The following is a 13,209-nucleotide window of genomic DNA, read 5'->3' as shown; positions in this document are numbered from 1 at the left end:
ATTTACGCACCATTGACACATTGGCTGCCCAATAGTACCCCAGAAGGTTGGGCAGCGCCAGCCTGCCTCTATCCCTCCCTCGCTCCAGGAACACCCTCTTCACTCTCGGAGTCCCATGTGCCCACACAAAGCTCAAAATACTGCTAGTCACTCTCCTAAAGAAGGCCCTGGGGATAAAGATGGGCAGGCACTGAAAGAGGAACAAGAACCTCGGAAGCACCGTCATTTTGACGGACTGTACCCTCCCCGCCAACGATAATGGCAGCATGTCCCACCTCTTGAACTCCTCCTCCATCTGATCTACAAGTCTGGTGAAATTATGTTTGGGGAGAGTCCCCCAGTCCCTGGCTACCTGCACCCCCAGGTACCTAAAGCTCTCCCCTGCCCGCCTAAGCGGGAGCCTACCAATTCCTTCCTCCTGGTCGCCAGGGTGCACCACAAACACCTCACTTTTGCCTAAATTTAATTTATAACCTGAAAAGGTCCCAAACTCAGCTAGCAGCTCCATCATCCCCGACATCCCTCCCACCGGGTCCGCCACATACAGTAACAGCTCATCGGCATACAACGACCCCCTATGTTCCTCCCCACCTCGCATCAAGCCTCTCCACCTCTCTGAATCCCTCAACGCCATCGCCAGCGGCTCGATTGCCAGTGCAAACAACAAGGGGGACAGGGGACAACCCTGCCTGGTCCCTCGGTAAAGCCGGAAGTACTCTGACCTCCTCCCATTCATGGCCACGCACGCCATCGGGGTGACTTCACTCCTTAATTATCCTTGGCTATAATTGCTTTATAATGAACTGTCCTGAAAGTCCTATTGATATCTTATAAACTCCTAGAAATTAGTTGAACTTTATTTGTTTTTTTCCCCAATTTGTTCTCAAAATGATTTATTCAGTTGCTCAAAATTGACAATGATAAGGACATGACCTCCTCTGATGTCACACCAGTGACCAGTCATTGGAGAATACTAACACGAACAGCACAGTGGTTAGCACTTCTGCCTCACAGCTCCAAGGTCCCGGGTTCAATTCCGGCTTCGGGTGACTGTCTGTGTGGAGTTTGCACTTTCTCCCCGTGTCTGCTTGGGTTTCCTCCGGGTGCTCCGGCTTCCTCCCACAGTCCAAAGATGTGCAGGTTAGGTGGATTGTCCATGATAAATTTCCCCTTAGTGTCAAAATGATTCGGTGGAGTTACTGGGTTATGGGGTTAGGGTGGAGACGTGTGCTAAGTAGGCCGGTGCAGATTCGATGGGCCGGATGGCCTCCTTCTACATTGTAAATTCTATGATTCTATGAGAACCAAGATATTCTATTACTCACCCTGTCACACTGAGCTCAATCTTTCCTTGGTGTTGATTGTCAATGGAAGCAGTTTGGGGCTGTTTAGCACAGGGCTAAATCACTGGCTTTGAAAGCAGACCAAGGCTGGCCAGCAGCACGGTTCAATTCCCGTAACAGCCTCCCCGAACAGGCGCCGGAATGAGGCGACTAGGGGCTTTTCACAGTAACTTCATTTGAAGCCTACTTGTGACAATAAGCGATTTTCATTTTCAAGCCCCAGATACAAAGGATAGTCGAGATTGGGCTCAATCTTGGGGTTTTCCTAGACTTTGCTGTTCAGTTTCTATACTTCAGTTTCCTATACCAAAGACAGCGTTCAGATGTTAACTTTATTTTTTACAAATGTGTGTTATTGACCGTTTGATTCATTGAGATTCACCCTGTAATATGGTTCTGCATAAATGATTTACAGTGATTTCTTGAAGATGCTTTTGTCTTTTTTGGTTTTTTGCTTTTCTGATTGTTTTAAAGATTTTCCTTTTTACAACAGATTGGTACTGGACTATCTCAAAGCATAATAATGAAGCAGTTAAATTATTCTGAAATGTTGTCAATGAGTTATTCCAAATCCTAGCTGCATAATTGCTGTAAATAATAATACCCAGGAAAACAATTTTACGTAATATATTTCCTTTATAAAGTTTATATTAAAATTTATAAACCTCCATTGTATTTTCACCTGAAATAAAGTTTGCAGTGTTTTAGTAAATGGCTGTGTAATTTTGTGCTGAATTGTTCTGTTTGGGTGAAAAATTTTGAATTTTGTTGAAAAAAATTCCATCTTACAGTGGTGTGTGGTGAATCCACAAACAAAGGAATGTTTCCCTCTTCTTTACTTCCCTCAAACTCAATTTAATCTTACTGAGATTGGATGAGAGTCAGGGCTACGAAAGGAAATATCGATTGCACTTTTTAAAGTTCTCTGCACTGCCAATTTATCTGCTCAACTCCTAAAACCTCTATAAATAGTAGGTTATAAGCTTAAACTCGATCACGCATTTTCAAAGTGGGGGTCGCGACCCACCCGTAGGTCGCAGGTCGATGTTGGGAGGGTCGCAGAACCATCCATTGTGGCGTTGCCGATCGCGGGAATTCAGGCACAATAGCCGTAGCAGCCGGCTTTTAAAAACACCGGCTGTGAGCGGCTTTAGAAATACAGGCACAGGGCAACACAGTGGTTAGCACTGCTACATCACGGCGCCATGGTCCCAGGTTCAACCCCGGCTCTGGGTCACTGTCCGTGTGGAGTTTGCATATTCTCCCCGTGTTTGAGTGGGTTTTGCTCCTACAACCCAAAGATGTGCAAGTTAGGTGGATTTGGCCACAGTAAATTGCCCCTTAATTGGGTACACTAAATTTATAAATCAAAAATTAAATTTTCTTTTTAAATGCGGGCGCGCTGCTCATGCGTGCCCACTCATCAGTGCACAGAAGGGGCTGGTTTAGCACAGGGCTAAATAGCTTGCTTTTAAAGCAGACCAAGGCAGGCCAACAGCACGGTTCAATTCCCGTACCAAGCATCCCTGAACAGGCGCTGGAATGTGGCAACTAGGGGCTTTTAACAGTATTTCATTTGAAGCCTACTTGTGACAATAAGCGATTTTCATTTCATTTTTTCATTTTTCATGCCTGGAGCCCAGAGAGAAACACTGCCTCCTCCTGACGTCAGCATGCTGACCCAGGAGAAGGTTTTGTTTTTAATTCAATTCAGTCTTCCTGCATCTGCCTTGAATATGCTTAATGGCTGAGCCTGCAGAACTCTCTTTGTTAGTGAATTTTAAAGATTTAAAAGATTCACAATACTTTGAGTTAAGTAATTCCTCCTCATCTATGTCTAAAATTGGCACATTGTAATTTGCAGACTACATCCCCAGGCTGTAAACCACCCATCTAAGGAAAATTTACATTCTGCATCTGCTCTTAGAGTCCTGAGAGAATAATGCCTGTTTCAATGAGGTAATTTCTCATTCTTCACTGCTCTAGACTATAGAATATAAGCCCAGGCTCACTTCTCGCATTAAAGGTAAGAGAAAATGGTGGGTCTCGATGGTTGGCCTGCATGGGTTCCGAAGGAAGGCCAGTTGGTAAAAATGGGCCCCGGGCAAAAAAGTTTGAAAAACACTGAACTAGATCACAGTGAGTCAGCAAGGCAGTTTACTTGAATGAAATGTAAACGGTGGCCCCTTTCTATTTGATTCAGATTGAATATCAATTCAGGAATTAAACTGATAGAGGCAGAAATGATTACATTGACACACACACACACACACACACGTTGCTCACGCCCCCCCCCCCCCCCCCCCCCCCCAGCCAATGGATTGTGGGATTGCCATTTGTCCCCAGCCAATGGTAAGCAGGCAGGTTATAACATCGCTCCCAGCCAAAAGTAAAAGGAACCAACCGAAGACCCTGGCGTAGGAGGACGTCGGACTCGTTTTGCCGCAGGCGCTGGATAGGGTGGCCATTTGCACGAGGCGCTGGATAGGGTGGCATGTAATGACAATGGCGCTTCTGTAATGAATGGCGTAACGATTGCACATCCATAGCCCATGGGCCCAAGGATTCCCCTTCTGAGGCGTCCTGTGTCTCCATCTCGGAGTCGGAGTCTGCTGCCTCCGTCATCTCGGCGTCCCTATCTCCACGCGGTTCTGCAATGACCTGCGCAGGATTTGAGTGAGGCACCAGAGGAAGATTGTGAGGAATACTCTCCACTGTGTCTGGTCTCTGTAGCTGTAGAAGTGAGCTCCGGGGGCAGGGAATCTTTGAAAGAAATGGTCTTCTGGACCAAACGTGGTCTACGTGCTTGCACTGGAGACGACCCTGGGCTTGCACCTGGTAAGAGATAAGGCTCGTTTGGCAAAAGATTACGCCAGGGATCCAGTGGGCACCACCAGCAAAATTTCGAACGAACACTGGGTCACCGGGCGCAAACTGCCGAATCAGCCAATGCCGAGAAAGGCCATGTACCTGCCATTCTTGAGTGCGGCGTACTTTTGCGCCAATGTCCAGGAAAACCATGCTAAGGCAGGTGCATAGTCTCCGGCCCATTAAGAGTTCCACGGGAGCTACCCCAGTTACTGCATGTGGAGTGGTCCTATATGAAAACAAAAAACGAACCAGTCTTGTGTCCATATACCCGGAAGACTGCTTCTTTATGCCTCGTTTGAATATCTGCACTGTGTGCTCCGCCAACCCATTGGAAGCCGGGTGGTATGGAGTGGTGCGGATATGGCGTATGCCGTTCATCTTCATGAACTTCGCAAACTCCTCACTTGTGAACGGAGTGCCATTGTCCGTGACCAGCACCTCGGGGAGGACATGCGTACTGAAAGACAAACGCATCTTCTTGATTGTTGCACAGGACATTGTGCCTACCATCTTGTGCACCTCTAACCATTTAGACTGGGCATCGATTAATAGAAGGAACATGGATCTTTGAAAAGGGCCGGCGAAATCTGGATGCAAGCGCAACATTCTCAGTGATGTAGGGGCATGGCCGTCAGAAGCTTCTGATGCTCCTGGCAAATGGAGCAGTTTTGGGCCACCTTCTCAATGTCGGTGTCGAGGCCTGGCCACCAGACATAACCCCGGGCCAACATTTTCATTTTGGTCACACCCGGATGCCCATTGTGCAAGTCCCTTAGTATCAGCCCCTGTCCTTTTTCCAGGACAATCACACGCGTCCCTCTCAAGAGGATATCATCTTCCACTCTAAACTCTGACAGCTTGGAGGAAAATGCCCACAACTCGCCCAGGAGCTGTCTATGTTGCCCATCATACAGGACTATGTGCCGAACCTTTGACAGGACTGGCTCCGTCTGGGTCCACTCACGGATCTGTGATGCCGTGACAGGCAAGGTGTCCATAAAATTTAGGGTTGCAACCACCACACCCGTTGTGGGGGTCGACATGGGGCCGGTCGACAAAGACAATCGGCTCAGTGCATTGGCATTTGCTATCTGGGTCCCTGGTTTATGCTCCAGAGAATACTCGTAGGCAGCGAGCAACAAAGCCTAGTGCTGGATCCGTGCGGAAGCAATGGGCGGTATTGACTTATCATCTCGGAAAAGTCCCAGCAGAGGCTTATGATCAGTCACGATAGTGAAGTGGCGGCCATACACATATTGGTGGAAGCGTTTCACCGCAAAGACCACCGCCAGGCCTTCCTCGATCTGCGCGTACTTCTTTTCCGCTTCAGTCAATGTGCGGGAGGCGAAAGCTATCGGCCGCACGGCCCCGTTCTCCACCTTGGGGGACAGGACGGCCCCAATACCATACGGGGATGTATCACACGTGATGAGCAAAGGCTTTCCAGGATCATAGTGGGTTAGTAATCCAGATGACGACAATTGCTGTTTTACCCGCAGGAAAGCGATTTCTTGCGGCTGACCCCAAAACCAGGTGTGATTCTTCTTTAGCAGAAGGTGCAACAGGGCCAGCGTAGTTGCCAGATTGGGGAGGAACTTCCACGTAATTGTTTACAAGGCCGAGAAATGAACAAAGATGCGAAGTGTCAGTCGGGACGGGGGCCTGTTGAATTGTGCACACCTTCTCTGCGACGGGGTGCAAATCTTCGCGGTCCACCCGATAACCCAGGTAGACTACTTTCTTCGCCTGAAAGACACACTTTGTACGACGTAAATGGATTCCAGCCTCTGAAAAGCGTCTAAGGCCAGCTTCCAAATGTTCCTGCTCCGACGTCCCTGTGATCAAAACATTGTCTAAGTAGACAGTGACACGCAGTAAATCTCTCAAGGTGCCCTCCATGACGTGTTGAAAGAGGATTCCCCAAAGGGCGACCATGTATATTCATCATGTGGAGATGCCGGCGTTGGACTGGGGTGAGCACAGTAAGAAGTCTTACAACACCAGGTTAAAGTCCAACATGTTTGTTTCAAACACAAGCTTCAGAGCACTGCTCCTTCCTCCCATACCTCTACATTCACCTGAGGAAGGATCAGTGCTCCGAAAGCTAGTGTTTGAAACAAACATGTTGGACTTTAACCTGGTGTTGTAAGACTTCTTACCATGTATATTCATACAGTCCCCGGTGTGTATTAATAGTTAGATATGGCCGGGAGGCAGGGTCCAGCTCCAACTGTAGGTAGGCGTGACTCATATCTAATTTTGTGAACGTGAGTCTGCCTGCAAGCTTCGAGTACAGATCTTCGTTGTGTGGCTTTGGATATCAGTCGAGCCAGGAAGCCGTATTCACTGTCAGTTTATAGTCACCACACAAGCAAACTGTGGCATCTGGCTTCATTCCAGGTACAACTGGCGCTGCCCAGTCAGCGAAATGGACGGGCCTGATAATATCCAAGGATTCCAAACGAGTGAGCTCTCCTTTTACCTTCTCGAGCAAGGCGTAAGGCACCGGGCGCGCCCAGAAATAGCGAGGCATGGTTCCTGGTTCGACTTGGATACGGGCTACGGCCCCTTTTATTTTCCACAAACCGGGCAGGAATACCATCCTAGTACCTCCGTCAACCCTCCAGAACCTGTTTGGAGGATGTGCTGCCACTGCCGCCGCAAATGGCGCAACCAGTCCCAACCCAACAGGCTGGGCCCATGGCCGCGCACCACGATAAGTGGGAAACGTCCCTCCTGGCATCCATAAACAACAGGGGTCATCGTAGTTCCTGCAATGTCCAATGGTTCCCCCAACCTGGCCTGTGTGTTGGTTAATGTTAGGGTCTGTACCCTACTTGCTGTGGTCAAATGTCTTCTGAGCGAATCACAGAGATCGCTGCGCCAGTGTCCAACTCCATCTCAAGCGTGTGACCATTGACCCGTACTGTCACCTCAATGGGGGCCACACGGGGAGCTACCACACAATGCAGCTACAGGCAGTCATCCTCCGACTCCACGTCCTTGGGAGTAGTTGTCGCAGGTTCTTCCAAATTGAAGGTACGGCCCCTTGGCAGGCCCCAGTTTCTGTCAGAACAACAGCGCCTCTGGCGCCCCCAAGACCGGCGTCCGCGATGGGGTTGGCGCCCACAAGTCCGACACTGACATGGCTCCTCATCCATCCGCTCTGGAGAAGGCTCCCTTCGGGGAGGAACGTCTGGGGGCCACTGGCGTCGATCCGGATGCCACCCCACCCAAGGTACGGCAGGGGTGCGGGAGATGCTTTTGGACGGAAGGGGTTGAGCCCCAAGGCATGCACCTCCATTCCCTCCTCATTCTGCGCTCTCTCGGGACAATACTATTTGAATGGCCTGTTGAAAAGTCAATGTTGGCTCAGCTAACAGCTTTCTCTGGGTGGCCGCATTGTTAATACCGCAAACCAAACGGTCGTGCAACATTTCTGACAAGGGCATACCATAGTCACAGTACTCCGCACTCCTGCGTAGCCTGGATAGATACTCTGCAAGGGATTCTCCTGGGTAACGCTGGACTATCGTGGATGGGGTAGGGTTAAAATATTGCCCCACTAAGGTCACAAGTTCCTCAAACGTCTTGGTGTCTGGCGCAGCTGGGTACGCAAGGCTCCTAATCACCCCAAACGTATGCGGGCCACAGGCAGTGAGCAAAATGACCACCTGGTGCTCGTTTTCGATGATGTTGTTTGCCCGTAAATAGTGACGCATCCGTTGTGCGTACTGGTTCCAACTTTCCAGCGCAGCATCAAAGACATCCAAACGTCCATACAGAGGCATGGTGTAACAGAAAATAAACTTCCAACCTGTATCCAGCAAAAGGGAGGTGGCTTCAGCAGCCTAGACGGGTATCCATTTTAACCCTCATCGCCAATTTTGCGAGGGCCACGAAGAATCCAGCATGAGTTGTAGAGTAGAAAGAAATAACATTTATTTACAATAACATATATATATATACTATATATATATACAAACAACAGCAGCAGTAACTCCCTTGCTGCTCACTCCTCTCTGGCTGGTTCCATACTGGCCAGCTTTATTTATGCAGGGGCCTGCTACTGATTTCTCCGCTCCCCTCATTGGGGAAGCTCCTACTCCCTAAGGATTGTGGGATTGCCATTCGTGCCCAGCCAGTGGTAAGCAGGCAGGTTATAACAGAATCCTACAGTGCAGAAGGAGGCAATTTGGCCCATCGAGTCTGCACCAACCCATATCGTATCCCCGTAACCCCACCTAACCATTGGACACTAAGGGGTATCCACCTAACCGGCATGGCCAATCCACCTAACCTGCACACTTTGGAATGTGGGCGGAAACCGGAGGAAACCCACGCAGACACGGGGAGAACGCGCAAACTCCACACAGACAGTCACCCAAGGCTGGGATTGAACCTGGGACCTTGGCTCTGTGAGGCTGCAAAGCACCGTGCCGCACAGGAATAATAGCCAGTCAGGTTTGTACCCTGGCAGGACAGGGCGGTTGGAAAGGGGCAACGATAGAACATAGAACATAGAACAGTACAGCACAGAACTGGCCCTTCGGCCCTCGATGTTGTGCCGAGCAATGATCACCCTACTCAAACCCACGTATCCACCCTATACCCGTAACCCAACAACACCCCCCCTTAACCTTACTTTTTAGGACACTACGGGCAATTTAGCATGGCCAATCCACCTAACCCGCACATCTTTGGACTGTGGGAGGAAACCGGAGCACCCGGAGGAAACCCACGCACACACGGGAAGGACGTGCAGACTCCACACAGACAGTGACCCAGCCGGGAATCGAACCTGGGAGCCTGGAGCTGTGAAGCATTTATGCTAACCACCATGCTACCGTGCTGCCCGTGATAGTGGAGATTGACAAAGATGCCGTGGACAGAAAGACAAAGGGAATGTAAATTGGGGTGATTAAGGCCAAGAAGGGTGCTGAAAGTGGCACATAACGAGATTAGACTATAAATGTAGACTTGGCCATTTATATGGTGAAGCCTCTTTAAATGTGGACAGGACATTTTACATATCGACATGTCCCTCTAAATGTGACAATCTCTCTCTCTAGGTAGACATGCCGCTTTAATTATCGTCATGCCTCTTTAAAAGTAGGCATGTCTCTTGAAATTCAGGCATGTCTCATTAAATTCAACACGTCATTTAAAAAGTAGATATGTCCCTATAAATGTAGATGTGTGCCCTTTAAAGATGGCCAGGCCATTTGAATGAAATTAAATGAAAATCGCTTATTATCACAAGTCGGCTTCAATGAAGTTACTGTGAAAAGCCCCTAGTCGCCACATTTTGAATGTAGATAAACCCCTTTAAAGATAGATATGTCCATTTAAATGTGCGTACGGCTCTTTAAATGTGCATACCTCCCTTTAAATATGGCCATGTCCTTTTAAATGTGCATACCTCCCTTTAAATATGGCCATGTCCTTTTAAATGGAGATGTCCCTTTAAATATGGCCATGTCCTTTTAAATATGCATACCCCCTTTAAATATGGCTATGTCCTTTTAAATGGAGTTATGCCCCTTTAAATGTGGCACTTTTAAATGTAGATTAGATATGTTCCTTTAAACGTACATATGCACCTTCAAACAAACCGAGTCTTTTTAAATGTAGACACGTCTCTTTAGATCTGGCCATGTCCTTTTGCAGGTCCGAAGCTCGGGCGCTGTTAGAGGTTTTTATGAATGAGCGTGTGTAGCGCGAAGGGGCGGTTGCCCTGGCGACAGTGGAGCGTTGGGCCCCGCCCCCCTGGGGATGACGTGTGCTCGGTCCTGGGGGCGGGGCGGAGGCGGCTCGAGCGCCGCGCGGCCGTTGGCAGCCTGGGCTTGGGGAAGATGGCGTCGTGCGGCGGGGGGAAGCGGCCGGGCCGCCGGGCTCTGCTGGCCCTCACCGCTGCCCTCACCTTCCTGGTGCAGCTGCTGCGCCAGGGCCACGCCGCCCGGCTGTACAGCAGCCAGGACTCGGTGGCCGTCCTGGAGATGGACGGTGCCCGGGGCCTGCTGCTGAACTCGTCGTCCGCCTGGGTGGTGGAGTTCTACTCGTCCTGGTGCGGCCACTGTGTCAGCTACGCGCCAACCTGGAAGGCGCTGGCCCGGGATGTGAAAGGTGAGCCCACCCCCCCGGGGGGGAGAGGAAATGTGCAGGAGGACGTGGGGATGGATGGATTGGATTTGGGGGGGGGGGGTAATTGTGGATGAGGACGTGTAGTTGGGGACGGTTGTGGATTGGGGGGGGGGGGGGTTAATTGTGGATGAGGACGTGTAGTTGGGGACGGTTGTGGATGAGGGGGTGGGGGGGGTGTGGATGAGGGGTGGGGGGGGTGTGGATGAGGAGTGGGGGGGGTGTGTGGATGAGGAGTGGGGGGTGTGTGTGTGGATGAGGAGTGGGGGGGGTGTGTGTGGATGAGGAGTGGGGGGGTGTGTGTGGATGAGGAGTGGGGGGGTGTGTGTGGATGAGGAGTGGGGGTGTGTGTGGATGAGGAGTGGGGGGTGTGTGTGGATGAGGAGTGGGGGGTGTGTGTGGATGAGGAGTGGGGGGTGTGTGTGGATGAGGAGTGGGGGGTGTGTGTGGATGAGGAGTGGGGGGTGTGTGTGGATGAGGAGTGGGGGGTGTGTGTGGATGAGGAGTGGGGGGTGTGTGTGGATGAGAGTGGGGGGTGTGTGTGGATGAGGAGTGGGGGGTGTGTGTGGATGAGGAGTGGGGGGTGTGTGTGGATGAGGAGTGGGGGGTGTGTGTGGATGAGGAGTGGGGGGTGTGTGGATGAGGAGTGGGGGGGTGTGTGTGGATGAGGAGTGGGGGGTGTGTGTGGATGAGGAGTGGGGGGTGTGTGTGGATGAGGAGTGGGGGGTGTGTGTGGATGAGGAGTGGGGGGTGTGTGGATGCATGACTACGTGGGGATGGGTGGGTGGGTTGTGGATGAACGAGGAGGGGATGGGGGTGGATGAACATGAGGGGGGGGCGAATGAACATGAGGGGGCGGGGGTGGATAAACATGAGGAGGGGCGTGAATGAACATGAGTGGGTGGGGGGGGTGGATAAACATGAGGAGGGGGGCGAATGAACATGAGGAGGGGGTGAGGGGTGGATAAACCTGAGGTGGGGGGTGGATAAACCTGAGGTGGGGGGTGGATAAACCTGAGGTGGGGGGTGGATAAACATGAGGTGGGGGGTGGATAAACATGAAGAGGTTGGTGGGGGGGCTGATGACGTGGGGATGGCGTGGCGGAGAGGATGTGGGGAAGGGGTGGGGTGAGGACTTGGCAACGGGGTCATGGGGACAGTGGTTGGCTGAGGACGTGGGGACGGGGATTGGATGAGGACGTGGGGAAGGGAGGTGGATGAGGACGTGGGGAAGGGAGGTGGATGAGGACGTGGGGAAGGGAGGTGGATGAGGACGTGGGGAAGGGAGGTGGATGAGGACGTGGGGACGGGAGGTGGATGAGGACGTGGGGAAGGGAGGTGGGTGAGGACGTGGGGAAGGGAGGTGGGTGAGGACGTGGGGAAGGGAGGTGGATGAGGACGTGGGGAAGGGAGGTGGATGAGGACGTGGGGAAGGGAGGTGGATGAGGACGTGGGGAAGGGAGGTGGATGAGGACGTGGGGAAGGGAGGTGGATGAGGACGTGGGGAAGGGAGGTGGATGAGGACGTGGGGTAGGGGGGTTGTGGATGGGGAAGGGGGTGGATGAAGACAGGATGGGGGGTGAGGACATGGGGATGAGGATACGTCTGGCATTGCTTAACATTTTGCACTTGTGCTTTTCATTTGTAATACACCTGCCTTACTTTGCTTAAGAGGCAATATAAAATTAATAATAATCTTTATTGTCACAAGTAAGCTTAGTCGCCGCTTGTTCGGGTACACAGGGGAATTCAGAGTGTCCAAATGACCTAATGAGTGTGTTTTTTTGGGACCTGTGGAAGCAACAGTGCTAACCACTGTGCTGCCATTGCCATTCTATAGTGCGCACACAATGCAGGAATCCTAGCGTCTCTGCAGTTCAGACAGAGGCCATTCAGCTCATTGAACCCATGTCCCTGGTTCTGTGAGGCAGCAATGCCAATGTGTCACCGTGCTGACCCAAAGGGAAAAGTTACAGCGAGGAACAGGGGTCTGGCTGTATACCCTTTTGTAAAACAAATTAATATTAACTAATTGAAAGCACCTTAAAGGGGTGCTGTAACAAAAAAAAAAATCGCTTTTCAGGGAAACTTATCAAATTAAATTTAGGACATGGCTTACTGGGCTGATGATGTGCTTCAAGGTCTGGAGATATAATAGTCTTTCTTGTCACAAGTAGGCTTACATTAACACTGCAATGAAGTTACTGTGAAAAGCGCCTAGTCGCCACACTCCGGCACCTGTTTGGTACACAGTGAGAATTCAGAATGTCCAAATTACCTAACAAGCATGTATTTGGGACTTGTGGGAGGAAACCCACACAGACAGGAGGAGAACGTGCACAGTGACCCAAGCCGGTAATTGAACCTGGTATCCTGGCACTGTGAAACAACAGTGCTAACGCGGTTTGGAAAGCACACAGGATCCTAGATGTTGTTGACAGCAAAATGAGAGTACATGGACCAAGGAATTTGTGTTGAAACTTAAGATGGAGAGGGAAACGAGTTAACATTTCGTGTTGAGTCGTAGAACTTGGAAATTATAACTTTGTTTCTCACTCCACAGATGTTGCCAGACCTGCTGGACACTGTCTGTTTTCATTTCAGATCTCCAGCTTCCGCCATATTCTGCCTTTATTTCAGAGGTTATGTGAATTTGTGTGAAACATCATCAGTTCAACCTCAGCTGGCCTATTGCACCGAGTTCTGGGCATATGTGTGAAGGGATTGGAGAGTGTAGAAAAGATTTGCGAGAATGATTCTAAAGATGATGAATTTCTACGAAGATAGATTGTTGACGTTATGGCTGTTTTGCTCGGAGAGGAGAGAGCTGAGAAGAGGTTTATTCGAGGTATTA

General features: G+C 50.5%; 1 protein-coding gene across 2 annotated transcripts in view; it reads left to right on the top strand.

Annotated features, from left to right (window-relative positions):
- Nucleotides 1-10,041: 10,041 nt before the first annotated feature.
- The window catches only part of lhx3 (LIM homeobox 3), a 189,002-nt gene continuing 185,834 nt past the window's right edge, over nucleotides 10,042-13,209 (top strand). For both annotated transcript variants that reach the window (XM_038782330.1, XM_038782323.1), the window contains exon 1: nucleotides 10,042-10,340. In XM_038782330.1, coding sequence (XP_038638258.1) covers nucleotides 10,070-10,340 — 271 coding nt within the window. In that variant the 5' untranslated portion in view covers nucleotides 10,042-10,069. The remainder of the gene's footprint in view (nucleotides 10,341-13,209) is intronic.

The sequence above is a fragment of the Scyliorhinus canicula genome, chromosome 21, assembly GCF_902713615.1.
Source record: "Scyliorhinus canicula chromosome 21, sScyCan1.1, whole genome shotgun sequence".
In the NCBI taxonomy this organism is placed as follows: Eukaryota; Metazoa; Chordata; class Chondrichthyes; order Carcharhiniformes; family Scyliorhinidae; genus Scyliorhinus; species Scyliorhinus canicula.
Note: the sequence above shows the minus strand (reverse complement) of the source record. Positions and strands in the feature narration are given on the sequence as shown.